This window comes from Coloeus monedula (genome assembly GCF_965178545.1).
Source record: "Coloeus monedula genome assembly, chromosome: 1".
Taxonomy (NCBI): Eukaryota; Metazoa; Chordata; class Aves; order Passeriformes; family Corvidae; genus Coloeus; species Coloeus monedula.
The window spans coordinates 118,576,088-118,595,204 of record NC_138781.1 but is presented as its reverse complement, the minus strand read 5'-3'; the positions used below and the strand labels follow the sequence as shown (position 1 = coordinate 118,595,204).

Genomic DNA, 19,117 nt, shown 5'->3' with positions numbered 1-19,117 from the left:
TGGTTCCCCAAAATTGCTTTTTTTAAGCATCTCATAACACGTTTTACTGTTTCCTTCAGATACAAATCTGTGGATGCTGGCAGGTTTTTTTCCTTCAAATAACTTGTTATCTTTCTCCAATTTTATTGAACTTGTTTTTTTTTTTTTCTTTTTAAATCAAGTATGTTTACCATTTAAAACAACAAAAAGGGAGACAATCCATACCTCCTTGCACCTAGTCTCATCTTCACGAGACATCAGCATAACATCCTGCATTCATGGAGGTTGTATAGGTAGAAGAGCTTAGCCCAAGAAGTGTCCTGTACATATTCAGAGCTGGAAGTAATTAAAGGTAGGGTTCACGGGTGGGTATCATATTAGGACTAACCAGTGAATCCCCTTGTAAAAAAAATCCCTGCTGTTAGGGTGAGTTAGTGCTATACTCTCTTGCTTTTTTAATTAGTATTTTGCTATGACACATACAGTAGATTGGTGGATATGGATACAAGAGCAACAAACTTTACCTTAGTTCTTTGCTGTAAATGTTTTAAATGGCTGTTTATTTTATTATAGTAGTAATACTTTGCTGTGTTGATATCTATAGGGAATCTGACTTTAAAACATGGGCAGTTACAATCTATTACTTGATCATTTTCTTAAGTTTCTGCAGCAGAGGTAAAAACTCACTTTAAATTCTACAGGTTTTTTTTTTTTTTTTTAAGCTGGAGAAAAAGTACCTTGGCTATGTTGAGTGCAAACTTGAAATGCCTATCCCATGCAAAAGTCTTACACGCTTGAAACTGCGTGGTTATCTTGGGCCATTGCTTCATGTGATCTGTGTGTGCTTAAATTTATTCTGTGGCAAGTGTTTGTTTAATCAGAGATTTTCTGTTGCTATTTTATTTGTAATGGGAACTCTTAATTTCTGTGTTCTTGGCTGTTGGTTCTCTTGTAATCAAAATAGCTGATTCCACTGAAGGACCTGAAGTGACTAAACCTTTCCAGATAGTTACAGAACTTTTTTCCCTTCTTTTTGTTATCTGATATGTGAAATAAGAGGTTTTCTTCATTTTACCAATATAATGCTCTGTAAAGCCACCCTGGCCACATGGTAGAGGTAAACAAACATTAAAGAACATGGCATTTCTTAGTTCCATTTCAGCTTGGAAATAAACAAAGTATTAAAGTGAAATATTAGCTGTTCTTGATAGTTATCTTGCATGTTTTTCAATACTGCACGTTAAAGCAATAAACAATTTTATTTTCATCAATATTAATAAAAGATAGCTCCATGTAACACAAAATGAAATGTAATACCTGGTCTGTTTTGATACCCCAGATGCAGTAGGAATAAAAGAAACTTTCTGGATGTAGTGACAATTAGTACTAGAAGAATTTGGGTTTGATTGTTTTAAAATGGAACTTGACCTAATATGGTTGGTACTACTTTCCTACTGTAAGACTAACATGCTTGTGATGCTCTTGGTAGGTACTCTTAATATTGAGTACTTCCTTGTATTTGTAGAAGCTTTGTATTTAAATTTTAAGTAATTTTGTGATCAATTGATGGGGTCTCATATACTTGAGTAAAACCAATCTAAACTTCACTCTTTTTGAAAATTACTTAGGCAAGTTAGTAGAAACAATTTTCAGAATTATACTTCAGTCTGTGTTTGAAGGTCATCTCAAATTGCTAGATTGGATAAATACAAGAAAATGGTACATACCTTTATCAGCTCTTTCTCATTCAGAGGTGTGTGTATATAATTGTGAAATCGGAATAATTTCAAGATTTGGGGATCTAGGAAAGAGTTTTGCCACATCACTAGTGAGATCTGTGTTACATGGGAGTGTGGAGGAACCAGATTCACTGTTCTACAACTTAACTAGTCCATGAAAAGTCCATGGTGCTGTTCTAAGTAGGAATGCAGTATGTTTTTCTTGTATTTCTGGTATATCTGGTATGAGTCACTGCTCAAACTGTAACACGTGAAGCAGTTACTTTCGAATAATTGCATGAGAAGCACGAATGAGGGAATTGGCTTTTGAACAGGCATGTTGCTGTTACCAGAGACAGTTTATCACCTTTTCCTCCCATTTCTTCTACCTACTTTTACCTTTCTGGATAACAGGGAACTACATGTGGCAGTTCCTGAACTAGCAGCACAGCAGCAGCTAGCACACCAGTTCAGGCCAGCTGGGGGTGAGCATGGCATGGCCAGGTGAGCTGATTAGACTTCATTTTTTATCTGACATGGATTAAAGAGATGTCTCCAGAATTTACATGTAACCTAGTCCATGAAGTGTTTAGTTTTGCTGTGGGAAATGAGTGTCAGGAAGACCAGCCATCGACAGACTGGGTTGAAACTAGCTGAAAAACTATATAGAGGAAGACAGTATTTTTTGAAGCAAATTGAATAATAAATGAACAGCTGTTTCGGTCATGAGCTTTGTGTGTTGACAAAACTCTGCTAATAGCATGGAGGGAGCACAGTCCCGCTAATTTAAAGTGCCTATAGACAGAGTTGGTCTCTAGTGCTTAACCCATTTTACTCTTATAAATGCATTAAGAAGTTGCTTCTGTGTCTTTATTTGCACTTTGTGCCATTCTGGTTACAAGCCCTGGAGCTAAATGACAAATTATCTTCAGATTTTACTGTATTAATGAAGACTGCTGTGGATTTTTGTCCTCAGCTCCTGTATAGAGTATTTTGTGTCTGGGGAATGTTCCATGGGGTTTTGTTGTGTCTTGTATTTCTTGGACAGTTTGGTGTTCCTCCTTGTTTTAAGAGGCTGTGATCAGTGTATTCTTGAGCTTTTAAGGTGCTTTCTAGTAGAGGAAACAGGATTATCTGGTAATAAATTTTTGGTGGGTTTTAGAAGAGCGTTCTGAGAAGAAGTTGTAAAAGCTGTGTGGGCAGGCAGGCAGGGAGGCTTGCCTTCATTTTTCTATAACTAACCAGGGACTGTGTCAAGATTTAAAACTGCATTTTGGAAAAGTACCATATTCATTCTCTCCCTGTCCCCTCTCCCTTCCTCCTTTACTTTTTAAATCCACAAAAGTACTTTGCTCAAACTTTCAAATTAAATTGATGCGGTAAAGTTTAATTTAAACTGTAGACAACCTGAAATGAAAACTATAGCATAAACTGCCTGATTGACCTGTATGTGGAATGTAGAAAATGTAGAACATGATAGCACAAGTGCTTACAAAATGAGATTTGCTTCTTCAGCACATTGATCAGTGCCTTGGATTTAATTTTTTTCCCAGCATTTAACCTTGTCTAATGTATTTCTAGATCTTTCTGTGTTAGTCTGGAATTATTTCAACCACAGTTCAGGCCGGTCTAGCTTCACCTTCCCAGTTGTGTGCAACAAGGTAGTTTATCCCTACTCCCCTTCCATCTTGTTTTTTTCCCTTTAGTTGACCAGTGTTGTTTGTAGTTTTCTTTTTTTTCCCCCCATCTGGGTTTGGAAGTGACAACGTGGACTGTTGACCACAAGAAGTACATGAGAGAGAGCCATTCGGTAGTTGTTAAAAGATTCTAGGTCTCTCTGGACTAATCAAAGAAAGAAGCATTGGAGTATTTTCAAGATCAAGCATCCTGTCTTGGAGGAAAAAATACACTTCCAGCAAAAACTTCAATTTCCTGATTTGTTAATGGCAGCCCTCTAGATCAGAAAGTCAGCTAACCCTTACAGGCTTCATCCCTAAGCAGTGAAAGCTGCCAATTTTACTGTAACTGAAGAAGATACTGATTTGAATGTTGTCAGGTGTTGTACTGGGATTTGCTAATGGTAGCCACGCAAAAAGAAAAATTACTTTCCATTGACAGCTGTAAAGTTCATAAAATGGTCACATGTATTTGAAGTTTTTTGAAAAATCATTCCTTCTGGATGATGTTTGAGATGCACTGGACTTTAATACTACCAGATGAAGTTTATGAACTTCTTCTTGCAACGACAAGGGTGTTAGGTTTTATGTAATATTTTTTTCAAAGAAAATCATAAATCCTTTCTATGAGCTACTTTGTAACCTCTCTTCTTAAATATAAAGTGCCTGGGGAAAATGTACAGCTATTCACGCAAGGAATTTTTTTACAAAACGGTAAATTTTGTTATGGCGTTAACAGCTGAAGCAGTAACATGCTTCAGAGATTTAAAAAATGTCAGAAAATAACAGTGTTATGGAGAATATATGAAGCTTTAGCAATAAAGTACTGCCCTGTACATTTTTCATTGGGTATTCCATGCAGTAACAGAGAACACTTACAGTCCTTGCAACTTGTGTTACAAACTTAGGTCCACTAAAAAGCAGTTGTATAACTTTCATTTGCGGATGAAAATGAGATGTTTCTGAGATAATGAATCTTTATTTTTTTGTCTTGCTTTGCGTGTGTCAAAAAAATGTCAGACTTTTCCATTGAATTCCTTTTGGGGGAAAGTGGATTGGGCTCAAGGTGGAAAATCGGGAGGTAGAGAAAAATGAGTCTTTAAAAAAACCATAACTTAGAGAAAATGGAGGGGAGCTACTGGGAAATGAAACTTCTCAATGTTTAGTCAACAGCCTGGGTATCACTCATTGTTGATAAACATACTGTTTTAGTGGCACTTGTACCATATGTCTTAAGATTTCTTTGGACGAATCTACTTGCTTGTAGTGAGGAAGATGATGTTTCTAAGCTTTCTCTGTTTTGCATATTACATAATTATAACTGCTTAAGAGTTTTTCTTCAGTGGTCCCTGATGTGGCAGAAAAAAACCAGATTACTTTCAAAGTAATGTCTTAATACAGACTTCTAAGTTGTGTATGTTAATCTTTCTTCATGATATAAGGGAAGATATGAAATACATTTTTCTGTCTTTATCTGGATTTTCTTAAAAATCCTAATTTGAAATGTGTCCCCTCTTTCTTTTTTTCTTCTTCCCCTTAGATTTGAGTTCTGTGAACCTGCCTTTGTGGTCGGTAATTGTTTGGAAATAGCTTCAGACAGCCATCAATATGACCGGATTTACTGTGGAGCTGGAGTCCAGAAAGACCATGAAAACTACATGAAAATTTTATTGAAAGTTGGAGGCATTTTAGTAATGCCTATAGAAGATCAGGTGACTTAGTGACAATTTCCCCTTTTTATCTTCTAGTATGATAAATATGTAATTTAATTTATGCTTTGGAATATATATTTGACTAAGTTAATATTCAACTAACGATACCTTGATTTGGTGTATTGTTGCAATTAAGCAGATACTGATCTTTTTAATGAAGTCTTGAACCTTTTTCCCTTAAATTTGTAGGAAGGCATCAATAGCATGCTTTTAACAGTCTGTTTCTTACTATCTCCTGTGTGTTATACCGCCCGAGAACTGCTTTGAAATCTCATGCCACACAGACATTTTCAGTCAGTATTTCAAAACAAAGAAACTAGGAGAATTGATTTCAAAGAATACAAAATAACTGTGATTAGTGGGACATTGTAAGGGGAGGAAAAAAATGAAGGGAAAATACTGCTTCATTCCCAGCAGTTTTCAGTGTTGCTTTTCCATGTTGCATTTAACAGACAGGGGCATATTATTTTAATAATGCTTCGCACTTTTATCACTTTTCATCCTTAGACCTCAAAAGGCTTCTCAATGGTAAGTATTATTCTCCCTGTTTTATTTATAGGGAAATTGAGAAAAGTACATCATGTGACTTAAGTTGATGTGGTCCTAAATACAGATAATTACTAAAGTGCTTGTTGATAAGCATGTTAGTTACTTTCAAAAAAGAATTCTCACATTATCTACCTGCTTTCTTAAAATACCAAAGGGATTTAAGCATAGCCGCCATGATTCAGTTCCTGGAGTTTCATTAAAAATTTCATTATTTATTCAGCTAAGATACTGTCAGTTGAAATTGATGGAATCCAACTTAAAAGTAGTCACAATTTAAGAGAGAAATTAAAACTGTGACTATTTTTACCTTACATACAAGGTACATAGGGGCTTAGAGCATGTAAAGTATGAGGAGTAGCTGTAAGATCTGAGATAATCTAGCTTGCAGAAAAACAATGAAGAAATGTTTGATTCTTGTTGTCTTCCTGAAGGGGTGGAGAATTTACTTGATAGACAGGAGTCCAAGTCTCCTCACAGGTGCACAGCATACTGAAAGAGTGTTACAAATTGGCAGTAAGGGAGCTTTCTGCCTGCAAATAAAGAAAACAGTTTTTCATAGTAAGAATGGTTGAACACTACAGCAGGTTGCCTAGACAGGTGGGAATCTCAGTCCTAGATCTTTTTTCACTTAATCGGAAAACCTTCTAATTTAACTTTGAAGTTGGCCCTGTTCAAGGAAGAGGTAGGATTCCAGAGGTTGCTTCTGATCTAGTGTTCTTTGATCTTTTGGAAAAATGAGAAAAAACGAAACTTACCTTAGTTTTTACCTTAGGGCCTTAGTTTTCCAGCTGCATCTCTTCCAGTTACCAAAAAGCCTTATTCAGTACTCCAGTGACCAAGTGATAGCAAGGATTATCAAAGTTCTTTCTGTTGATAAAACAGCCTTAATTTATTAATTTTGAAGCAAAACAAAATAGCAGTGTGTTTGAACACCAATCTGAATAGTACTGAGTATGACAAAATTGTAACCACTGATTTATTTTGGTTTTGTTTTGCAGCTAACACAGATCTTGAGAACAGGACAGAACACATGGGAAAGTAAGAATATCCTTGCTGTTTCATTTGCTCCACTAGTGCAACCAAACAGGAACGACAACGGCAAACATGACACTGTAGGACTGCGTAAGTTTGTGTTCCCTCCCTTTGGCTTGAAGGGATGTTACAGTGCATGATGTTGGAGGTCTGGAAGTTGAAAGGCTGTGGTGTAGAGACATTCCATTTAGCAAAGCAGTAGCTCACTGATCTGTTTTTGTGCTCCTGGTGCATGGTTTGTGTTGCTTCACAGTTAATATTCTGAATTTAAGTGATAGAATGTTTCTACCTTGTTTTTCTGGCTGCCTTTTCCTTTTAGGTTCAGCTTCTCTGTTACAGCAGTATAGATAAAATAGGCAGCTACTATTAGGTCCCTCATAGTGTTAACTTTCACATGATCTACCAGAGAAAACTTTTTTTCTCTTCCCTCTGAAATGGAAGGAAGAGTCTAAACTGGGGCTGTGGTATGACCGAGTATTAATAAGCCCGAGTGTGCTTTTATGTCTGTCTGCAATGGTTATAGTCATACCTAGCTGTTTGTTATTAGTCATCAGGATTGGCTTTGTAGCTGCAATGCTTTCAGCAGAGGTAGTAAAGGTAATTAGAAAGTCTTTGGAAGTACACCTGTTGCCAGGATGGTAAGATAGGATGATAACAGGGAAGGACAAAAAGCTGATAGAGAAAAGCATAGAGTTGAAATTTTCTGTCAGAGTAGTCAGGGCTGGGAGAAGAATAATACAGAGCTTCGGTAGCACATGGGAAATTAAATAAACCAACAAAGAGCCTAAAAGATAACATCTTTTCTCTCCTCTTTTGATCTGTTAACAAGTAACTAAAGAGAACTGTCCCCTTTGTATGTTTCAAGTGCAAGTGTTTTAACTGTGTTAGCCCTTCAGGAGTCCAGTCAGCTTGCATTGCCTGTAACTGCTGATCTGGCTTTTAATTTTGAGTGTTTGTGACCTTGTTATGATAGTTACCTTTACATTTTTTTATACAAAGTATAGAAGAGAATTCCCTTTATGTAATCTGTTCCTTTGCAGAAATAATTAATTTTGGTTGGTTGAACACTTGTTTCAAGCCCTCAGAAATCATTTCCTGAAATTAACTTACTAATACAAGATTATTTTTTCCTCCATTCCGTCCATAATAGGTTGTAACATATCTAGCAGTGACATACAGAGGTGGATAGTCAAACTTTACAATGATTTTATCCAGTCTAATTGCCTAGAACAAAAGAGGATTTTCTATCAACATTCCTAAATTTTCAGAATGAGGATTGCGGACTGTGGACATTCAGAGCTGAATGCTAGTACAAGAAAGGTGTTTCCTGTGCTACAATTTCAAAATGACTTTATAGTGAGAAGAGGAAAAAAATAAGCAAATGTGGTACTGTTCGAACTATTTAAAGTAAAAAAGTGTTGGAGACTTGAAGTTGCACTGTAAAATGAGATCAGAGAGAGAAGCTTCTTTCCACTGCTCAGGCTGATCTGGTTTTATTTTGAAACTTAAAGAAAAAACATTTGTGTGGGTGTGTTGGGTGTACGTGGAAGAGGTCGGGGGTGTAAAAAGCTTAAGAAATAAAATTTTTAGGTAATTTCTCTTTTATAGTAACATTGTCTATTTGTTTCAAATCCAAAGGCCTATAATTTATCTTAAAAGTTCAAAGTAGTCTAGTGAAAATGCTCCTTCTGTAAACTTTAACCAGTGGTTGCAAATGTCATTATGAAGTAAACATGGAATCTATGCCATACTTTGGACAACCCTTGAATGCCTTCTGACATGTATGCAGTGTTTATATATAACTAAAATAACTCTCATATGTAAAGTATCTGTCAGCCATGCTCAAAGTAGAGTCTTTTTTCCTGTAGAAAACTACAGAGGTGTTGTTAAAAGGTTTATCAATGTTTATCATTGTTTTATCAATGTAATTGGTTAGGATGCAGTTCACTGATAGTAGGCAATTGGAAATACATGAATATTAAATATCCAAAATTTTGCATCCTGTTCCCCTTATTAAAAAATGCTTGCTTTTGTTATAATTGGCATACAATCTGCAATCATGGTTTGTTTCACCTGAACTTATAAACCTGTTCTGGATGGTTAGATAGGGTTGTTGTTGAATTTTGAACTTTTGAGCTGATTTTATACTAAAGAAATGAGACACTTTTTCACTGCCCCCCCCCCCTTTCTTTGGCATGACCTGAAATAAGTATTGTCAGTCTTTACATCCTTTCTGTCTCAGACAAATTAATTAGTCTGCAACTGAAGTCATTGTATATGACAATAGATCTTGTTTCAACTACATTGGGAGCTTTTTTAGCTGAAAAAATTTTCTGGAAGTGTAATTTTTGAAATTACTTCTTTACTAACTTGCTCTAGTCCCCATTAAGTGTAGGGTATTTTGTACAGGAAGGAAAGTGACAAGTGAGAAAGTTAAACAAGCTTTAGCTGTGGTTGGTGTGCTTTTTTTGGTTTTGTTTTCCTTGGAATTAGCCATCCATAGCTCATCTAGGGCAGGTGTTGAGTTACCAAGCAGTATTTTGTCACCTGCCTGCCATTGGAAAACATAAAGTTTTGGCTTTTTCTTGCTTGTTGGTTTGGGGTTTTTTCCCGTTAGGACTTGAGTAATTTTAATTCCTCTTCTGCAAAGATATAGGTGGCTTATCTGGTTGGTCACCTGTGAATTAGACATGTCCTTCCCTCATCAGTTAGATTCAGTAGGAAGTGAGGAAAAGCATGGTGAACAGAAGGAGGCAGAAGAAAGGCATTTGCCTAAACAAATGTGACACAGAGGTAGAAATTGTTTTCCCACAAGAGGATCTTAACAGTGGTAGCAGTAGGTGTCAAGATGTGCCAGGTGCTAAAAAGTGACAGTACTTGTATGATTTCTTATGTTTATTTTAGTGATCTGTACATGCTTTCTACTCCTGGACTGTGTCACAGGGTTTGTCAAGGTGATACTATCTAACCTTGTTTCCTTTGCATATTGTATCATTCAGTAAATTTCAATTGAATTGTTTCTGAACATTAGTCTCACCACCTTACAGCTAGTTTGGGGGTTTTTGCTAGAGGGAAATTTCACTTAGTATAACTTATTTTCTTTCATTCTAGCTCCATGTGCTGTTAGGAACCTCCAGGACCTAGCTCGAATATATATCAGACGCACTCTTAGAAACTTCATAAACGAGGAGATGAAAGCCAAGGGTATTACTCAGAAGGCTCCTCCAAAACGCAAACGCAGGAGATGTCGTAGACGCAGGATTAACACCTATGTGTTTGTTGGTAATCAGCTCATTCCTCAGCCTCTAGATAGTGAAGAAGATGAAAGAATGGAAGAGGATAACAAAGAGGAGGAGGATAAAGATCACAGTGAGGCCTTGAAGCCAGAAGAGCCTCCTCGAAATCTGTTGAGAGAGAAAATTATGAGTCTACCATTACCTGAATCTTTAAAAGCATACTTGACCTATTACAGAGAAAAATAACTTGTTTTAAGTAGAGATAATGCCTACTGATAGTTCCTTTATTCTTGAAAATGTAGCATTTATTAAGAAGTAGGTGGACAAATTATTATTAGTCTTTCATCAAGACTGAAGTACAGCGATAATGGTAACTTGTCTCTATCTTGTCTTTGCTACAAGGAAGACTTGCATTCGACAGTAGAATCCCTTTTTAAAAATCTATTTTTCTTTAAATTTTGAAAATGCTGTTTTAACTCTGATAGAAATATATATTCCATTATGCAGCACTAATCAATATTTTGCATGGTAAGTCTTTTTTGATCCCTAACAGATTTGTATTGATAAAAGGATGAGTGAAATTTTATATATGCTAAATAATTGGTTAAACATGTGCATCTGACTTGATGAGCAATTTGTCTGTATTTATTACTATTAGGGAAGCATTTTAAACATGCAGACACTTATCCTCTAATGTCCAAATCAGACCCTTTTAAAGTTTATTTTACTATGGCTTTGTTGCAATCATTATTACTATGTTGGTATAGATGTATTCCAACAACACAAGTGCAATAAATGTATACAGACACTGAATGAGCTGGCTTTAGTGAAATATGAAAATTCAAGTTCTGAAATGTCAGATGACCCTGCTACTTCTGTATTTATCTTTTGCCAAAAGATCTTGAGACAACTAACAGCTTCTCTCAGAGCCTTAAAGAAATACCATATTGAATAAGAAGCAAAGCAATGCTTACTTCAGCTCTGCTTATACTTAACTCCATTCTACACTGTCAGTATTTCTAACTAGAGGCAATTCCTCATTTTTGGGAAGTATAGGGCAGGACATTTTGTTTATTTCTAAAGCTCACAGCATTGAGTCAAAAGGTTTGGTAATGCAAGATTGTAATTTAGATTTCAGTCATCTATATTTACTGCTTTTAAGTAGAGGTAGAATTTCAACAAAGTTTAGTTTGTATTGCTTATTGGGATAGCTATAATAGTAGAAGTTAGAATTTGTTCAGCAAATGCACTTTAGTAAGTGAATTTTATACTTAACATGCATCTCCAAGAAGGTAGACTTGTGCCAGCCTATATTTTGTTTCTGAGCATGGCTCTTAGCACAAAAATATTTATAAAATCATACGCATCTTTGGAAACCTAAGAGTAGCAGTGCAACTGTGGGGACCCACAATAGTGCTGATTTAAATCCGTCAATGATTTTTCCTCTTCTAGTTGTGAAGTTACTTGCAGTTCTCATTTTTAACTTTGCTTTTACCATCATAATTTCTTCATTCTGTTGTAACATAACCATGAGGGTAAACAGTTTATTAAGAACTTGGCATGATATGTATTAAAAACCACAATCATTGGAAACATATGCCTGTTACACCCAATGAAAAACATTCCTAGTGAAATATTCCCCATGATACATTTTATAATACTGGTGACACTTCTTTTTGTGTGAAACAATTAGCAAAATAATCACATATTTCTAAAGCAGTAAATGTTCCTATTCCAAATATTTGTAACCAACCAGTATTCATATGGTCTAGCACTCCAATATTAACTTCAAAATACATTAGCATTTTATTGCATCTGAGAAGGAAGATCAGGCACAATCCCATGACACTGACTCTTTTTGGTGCATTTCATGCTGTAGTCCCTGTTTTTAAGGTACATCATAGTAATGTTTAATTGGAACTTCATGAAGGCCTGTTGTACCAGCATGTGGAGTTACTTTCCGCAATATATTTACTGTATAACTAAGGAAAAGTATTTGAAATAAATATTCTGACTTTATTCTGAAAGCAGGAAAACCTTATAAGAAATAGTTTTCCAAAATAATGATACTAATAAAGTAATTGTGATGCTTCAGCTATAAGAATTGAACATAATCTTGTTTTAAATGGGTTATTTTAGATGGAGGTTAAATAATCTGAAGTTTGAAATGTTTGTCTCTTCTTTTCTTGGAATCTACATCCATAATCTCAAGAATGAGATTACTAAATATTACTTAAGTACTTCAAGGACTTTATACAGGATGCTTTTTGAGAATAAATTTCTGCATTCTTTCATGCCTGTATACTTGGAAAAATGGACAGTGGATGACTTGTCATGAATCTTCAGTATGTAAGTTTTTTTTGGAGTCACTGAAAGAGAATGTTTCCTCTGTGTTTTATATGTGGATTTATTTTACACTCTTGAATTTATATTTACATAAATAAAAAAGTAGAAACGCAAAATTAATTAAAATTTAATTTTTGCCATCTCACTTGATGATGGGGACATTGTTGCAATAAAATGGTTTTTTGTGGTTTCTGCTTGCTTGAATTTCTGTGTTTCTGTGGAAGTATTTTCAGTTATTTGGAAATTCAGGTAGCAGTTGTTTCATAATTAGGTCAGTAATCTCTTAATAAAGGCTGGTTTTGAATTTCAGAAGTATATATTCTTGCTAAACTTTGAATTTTTGCAAAGGTTGAAAGATGAGATGTTATTCATGACACAGGGAAAGCTATTTTGGTCCCACACTACTTTTGAAGTACTCGTGTGGAGAGTTCCTCTGGAGAGAGCCCAGAAGCTAATATATTGAAGCTATATACTGAAGAACATTTCCATGGTGTGGTTTTTTTTTCTTAATATTGAGGGGGTGGGTGGTTGTTGTTTTTTTTTTTTTTTATCCTCAACTGAGCAGTTTCCTGGGTCAAAATAAATAAAAACTTGAAGGTAAGAGCCTCAAGGGTGGTGAGCAACAGTGAGTCACACTTCCTACTGCAACTCCTTCGGGATGCAGCTCCATTTTATTGCCAGTTAGAGGAAAGATGCAAGGTGGGTTGGGTAGGCTGATGAGCAGAGTTATAATTGTGGTCACTGTAAGGAAGGATGTGATGAATTGGAACTTCACGGGGGTTTCTCTTCTTTGATCTGGAGGGGGGCCCAAGACCAGTGCAGTCTTTTCAAAAGACATGGATTTTTAATCCCATGTCCTTCAGGACAAACTGAGCAGCTGCCTCCAAAAAACTTGAAAAGAGCAGTTTTCATTGCAGTGAGCCTGAACAGCTGTGCTTGACTGAGCACTCTGTTGCTTGTTCAGGTGCTGGCAACTTAAGTCTGTTTTTTTTTAATTCTGTATTTTTTGTTTCTCTAAAGTACTTTTAAAAATGCATCTTTGCCTGTCAATTTGAAAACAAATAGGGAATGTAATAAAATGTGCTGTGTTCTGATTAAAGCTGTTTTAACTCATTAAATATTTATCCTTATGTCCTTAAGTGTCTGCTCCCATCATTCGTGTAATTGAGTAAAACTGAAGGCTTTGTGTGATTTACTAATCAATTATAAAAGATAAAGGAGTGGTCGTCTGTGTTCTTCTCAGAGGTGTATATACTGAACTTCACTTTAATTAGCTGCTACTTATTTTGACAACATTTGAATCATGTATGAGGTGTTTTCCATAAACTTGATCTGAGGTGGTCATTGGAGTGTAACTGGAACAGTGAGACTTTAAAGGTGTGTATTTCTTGAGCTGCTTTAGTAAAAGAACTTCTCAGTAAAATCTAGATGACTGGCTTGGTCAATGCCTCTCTTGCTTCTGTAGCTTCACAGTATATGTGTCAACTTGTTGAACTACTCTATTCAAGTAAAGCTGGCTTGTTTAGCCACAAGACTTGCACCATGTTTGTGGTCAGTATGGAAGCAAGAATCTAATGCTGATTTATCAGTGCTTTTCAGCATGATGGTAACATTTTCTTTCTAGAGTTTTCTGATTGTCATCCTTTGTGTTCTGCAGTGCTTTAGAGAGAATTGTCAGGGGAGCAAAGGGAACTTGCATGTCCCTGGTAAAGCTCTGTCCTCTTTTACTGCGAGGGAGGAGTCTATGTAATACCTTGCCAGGATATTTTACAAAATACTGTCATGCTGGAGAGAAGCAAAAGCACTTCATTGTTTTCTCTCACTTTTTCTTCATAAATTCATGACTAGCCATGAATTTAGGATAAAGAGAGAACAGAGAGCAAAATTCCAGGTATCAATACAGGCTAAATGCTGGGTGGTTTGGGTTTTTTTTAGTAAGCATTTCCTTTCCATTTTGGTAGCCTTTTTATCCTGGCTGAAAAATAATTGATTAGAGTTTCTAACTGCTCCGCTGCTTACTTGACTGCATTCAATGGATGATCTCAACAAACTGAAAAATGTTTCTTGCAGGCAAATAGACCTGAAGAGTTAAATTGCAGTTCTTTAATACAGTAATACAATTAAAATTGTAGCACATGCTCTTCATTTCTAATCCTCCTCTTGGAGTTATGCTCAGTCTCCCTTTGTTTCCCTTGAGTTTTAAATCCACATCTTGCAACTGCTCGAGAGGGTAACACAGAGTTCTCTGCCTCTGCCGTCTTTTTGTGGGCGGAATATTTTGTTCACACTGATGGTTCCTTCCTACCCTCCTGGGATCTGCATTGGGAGTCATTTGTATGTTGGATAATGTGCTTTTTGTATCTTCATTCATTGTTCTGCATCTCCAGCTTGTATTCGAGTTACCTGTATGTGGAATCTGCATGATGTTAGATACTATATTTTGTTGTTTCAGAGACCAGTTTTGTCAAGTTTGGGGTCTGCATATTTTTAAAACTGACTGTTCCAGAGCTGTGCGTAACTCTGGAATCTCCAGTACCAAGGTGGCCCACACCTGTGTCCCTTTGCTGCTTCCTGTGTCTCCACTTTTCTGCTCCCAGACCACAGCTGTGTTTTCTGCACTATAGCATTGTGTGAGAATGATCAATAGCTTATTCTTTAAACAATATTGACATTCTACTCTTACATGAAACTAAGCTTGTGCCACACAAGTGTAGGAGAGTGAAAGGTTATCTATAGACAACAGGTCAACCAGAGAGAAGTGTTTGTCCTGCCATGGGCAATGTCAGTGCTGTACATATGAGAAAGCTACGCAAGTGTGAAAAGAAGCTTTCGTATCTCGACTCAGTAATTAAAAAGCATTTTTTTCAGGGCTGGAACAGGAGCAGGGATAAAGGAGAGGTGGATAATTTGTATGGGGCAAGTTACTGGTAAATAAATGGTAGTGAGAGATCAGTTTATATCATAAAATTAGCTGCAAGTTTTGATTCCTCTTCAAAAATCTTCCATTTCTGCCATTTACCAGGTCTGTACAATCCATAGTCTTTGTATATGTTAGCTTGAAAGGAGATTTTTGCTCTGTGTTTTAACCACTTTAAATACCTGATTTAAATCTTTCTAACCTTATTGTTTGTCTTGGCCTTCAGTTTTCCCTTTACCAAATGGCACAGTGTGATTTTGTGCTGTAGTCAGTAAAAGCAACCCTCTAAAGCACTGCTTTTGTACTCTGCTCCACATATCACAAATTCTCTTCGGCTGACTTTCCATAATCTGTTAACAGCAGTGCCCTTTTTAGATCAACAGCCTACTAAACTAAGTTTGTTATTTGTGGCACTTCACTTGTTTTAGCTTGTTTTTCTTCAAACTTGACGTGTCTGTTTTCGACACAGTTAAAAGTTGTACATCTTTGAAAAATGCTTTTTACCTTGCTGAAGAATTTCATCTAAAACCCTGTGTGTAATCAAGGACACCAGAAGAGGGCAGCATTGCCTTTCGGGAACAAAGGCTGGGTGCTGGCGCCTGTTAGGAAAGACAAAAAAAATCTACATTGATATTTTTATAGTGAAATATTTCTTTGAGTAACTTGCTTAGATACAAACACGTATTTGTAAAATGTAGAGTCAGTCTCAGAAGAGTCTTTATGACTTTTCCAGATAAATTTCTGAAATTCCTGTGTTAGGTGTATAGTATAAAAGGTTTTTTCTGGGTTGTGCTTTAATGCAATCCGAGACCTTTCCAGAAGTGATGGCGTGGATAAAGCCTTTCACTCATAACCATTCAAGGTACCACACTGCAAAAGGGTCAGTAAGGGTTTGACTAGCTGTGTAATTGGGCATTTGATGCCTTCAGCTGCCAAAGTTATTTTGGACTTCATCCTAATGCCTACTTAAGACCTTTTGTTGAGAACTGGACATCTGGGCAGATGAGGAAAGCACACCTGCGCAGAAAACTGCCATGGCTGACACGCCCTGTGCCTGTGCATGACTTACAGACATGTAATGCAGTAGCTGCTGTTCCTGCTGCACAGTGCTGCTGCTCATTTCCTGCTTGGAGCAGAGGCATAGGCTGGGAAGCCAGAGTTGTGAAACAAATACACATTTTATGTTCTGAAGCCTGTAGAACTATAGCCTGGCCCCTGCAGGACATTTCCCCGAGAAGGAGGTGTAATCTGAAGGAAAGTGCCTCAGAACTGTACTTGCTGCTGTGCTGCCCAGGGCCCCAGCAAAACTGTTGTGTACCTTCCAGATACTCAAGCTATGCCACAAACAGATCCCAACCCTACCTTCAGCATTTTCAGCAACAACCAACCTCACTATCCAGCAAGCTGGCAGCTTTTCAGTCCTAAGAGCTTATAGTCTCTGACAGTTGTTGATTTACTTTCTGAAAACTGGGCAAAATATGAAAAGGTGGCCAAAAAAGCAAGTGTCATATTTAAGGCATAAACCCGATCTATCATACTGTTTCCACAGCTTGTTATCAGTTTTGCTAATGATGCCAGTGCCGAGATGAGCATTGGCAACAATCTTGCTCAGATGCAGTTTCAATTTTTCTTGAAAAAAACAATAAAACCAGCACCTTTCTAAACAATTGTAATAGCAGAGGAAGGACGTGAATACTGAATGTTCAAAGGCCGGAGTGGGGATTTGCAGGGGCACAAATGTTGTCAGGCTTGTTAGCCCAAATAGCACAAAGTGCCACTAGACACATGAGATGCGGGAAATGGGTAATGAGCTGTCTCCTTACGAAAACCTCTAGTGCTTCATTCATAGTGGCTCTTCTTTTCTACTCCCCAAAGTAGGGATGGTATGAATATGTTGTACAAAGGTGTTACAGGATTGCCATTCTAAGTACTGCACTAAGTGACTTCTCCCCATTGAGGAACCAGGATTTTAGGTTTTGTTTAATTCTTACTAAATCTTTTTAATTATGACATGCAACTCCAGGACCTTATCTTGCTTCAAGAAATTTGGTTTAAAAATAAAGCAGACTATTTTCCCTTTGAACACAAAAGTATATCACATTTTTATTTTTTTTTTCCTTTTTTGTGGAGAAGGCAGTGATAGTGATGTGATACTAACTTGAGATTTAAAAATCAATAGATCATATAGGCAAAGGTCCACAATGGTGTTCAAGTGTCCAGTTGCCTCTTGAGGTACCTCAAGTAAAATATTGTATGTCCATAGCTTCTTAAGTGCTACCTCAAATTCCCACCTGCTTGCTTTGGGGTTTAATGTAACTTAATTGTCGCCCAAGTCCCAACAAAGGATCATGGAGCAGCTGTTTCCTGGTTCAGTTTGTCCTGATGATGCCTTTTCCTGGTCTTAAGAGTCAAACATGGTTAGAAGGGAAAAAGGGATTTTACCTCGGTATTTATTTTAAGGACCCTTAGGTGCAGCACATCCAGGCGGAATGCGCCGAAATGCACACTGCAATGCACACCCACAATAGATCTGGTATAACATTATAGGTCTTGCTAATTAGCACATCTATCAAAGATTCCCCAGTGAGAGGCTCGAGTGAGCTCCTCCTCCCCAAGGAACCTTCCCCTGGATGGTTCTATCTCAGTTTACAAAATGTGTTCTGGAGAGGACCTTGGTGTCTGGGGCACACTGACCCCTAACTACGAGGCTTCCAAGATGTTTAGTCTCCTAGCTTGACAAACAAGTCCAAGAATGTAGGCAAAAAGCACTAAGAATACAGAAGTTGTAAAAAAAGTATAACACGGGTATAAAAGAAAAGGCAAAAAATCTTCATGGCATCACTGAAAGCCCAAAACACTCCTGCTGGATTAGGCCTTGGAGAAGGTGAATGAAGCTATTGTAAACAACAAAAGATACTGGTGCAAGTGCTCTCACAAAACCAGGAAGACAAAGGTATTCAATGAAAGTTCCCCTGTGACAGGTAAGAAATCTAAATTCCATGTTGGGAGAATTTGTGGAAGTGAATGACAATCATCTTTTGCTCTCTTAGACTTCAATATATGGGGCTGGTTTTATTAGTTCTCGTGCCATCATGCTGACTGTTGTGAATCCCATGCTGTCCCCACAAGTTATCTCAGATGTGTGGTGGACAGGTAGCAGGACACCAGGTCTCAGTTAATCTGTTTAACCCTTCTGGGGAAAAGAAGTCCCACTGTGGTCTTGGCACCACACAGCAAAACTTACATTTGCTTGCATGTGCTCTGTGTTAGGTTCAAATCTTATCTGTTTTTTTCCCCTCTCTCCAGAAATTATAGTGTTTGTAAGTGAACTGCCTTTAATGATGCAGCCTTGCTTTGCTGCTAAGCTGTTTGGAGATTTCAGGATCAGTATTAAAAAAGAGATTGAAAAAGCTATTGAAAGTGTTTAGTCACAAACAAGAATGGCAAAAACACCAACTATGCTGCTTTGACAATTCAATTTTTAAAGCTCTGTGTCAAAGCAATTTCCTAATTAGAACTTGGGGATATGGCTAAGAATAGATGATAAAACCTTTAATGAAAATAGCTGAACAGTAAGCTTCTCACTGTATTGTTCTCTGACATCCTAGAAGTAAATATTTTAGAAACTTTCCCTCAGAGTAGAACAGACAGAATAGAAATTTCTGACTTGGATTTTACCTATAACATCAATGATGCGAGCACAAAAAAGCAGTAGTCTACTTAGGAGTACCTGAAAAAGATAAAATCCTGATTCCATTCAAGTCAGTAAGGACTCTGCTGTTGCCTCCTGGCTGCAAACAGGTAAAACAGATATGCAGAGATGGGGAGGAAGGAAGGGCTGCGGATGCCTCCAAAAAGGGATTAGAATGAACTTCCAGTCACTAAGTGGTGATTTGGCCACCAGTTCCTGCTTTTTATGGGGTCTGTCCAGCCCTTCCCCAGCCAGGGCTCA

The 19,117-nt window shown here is 37.1% G+C and overlaps 1 protein-coding gene across 4 annotated transcripts in view; it reads left to right on the top strand.

Moving 5' to 3' along the window:
* PCMTD1 (protein-L-isoaspartate (D-aspartate) O-methyltransferase domain containing 1) overlaps positions 1-12,438 on the top strand; it is a 40,866-nt gene extending 28,428 nt beyond the window's left edge. For all 4 annotated transcript variants that reach the window (XM_082302738.1, XM_082302739.1, XM_082302740.1 and 1 more), the window contains 3 exons: positions 4,914-5,085; positions 6,633-6,756; positions 9,778-12,438. In XM_082302738.1, the coding sequence (XP_082158864.1) occupies positions 4,914-5,085; positions 6,633-6,756; positions 9,778-10,148 (667 nt within the window). In that variant the 3' untranslated portion in view covers positions 10,149-12,438. The remainder of the gene's footprint in view (positions 1-4,913; positions 5,086-6,632; positions 6,757-9,777) is intronic.
* The last annotated feature ends 6,679 nt before the right edge of the window (positions 12,439-19,117 follow it).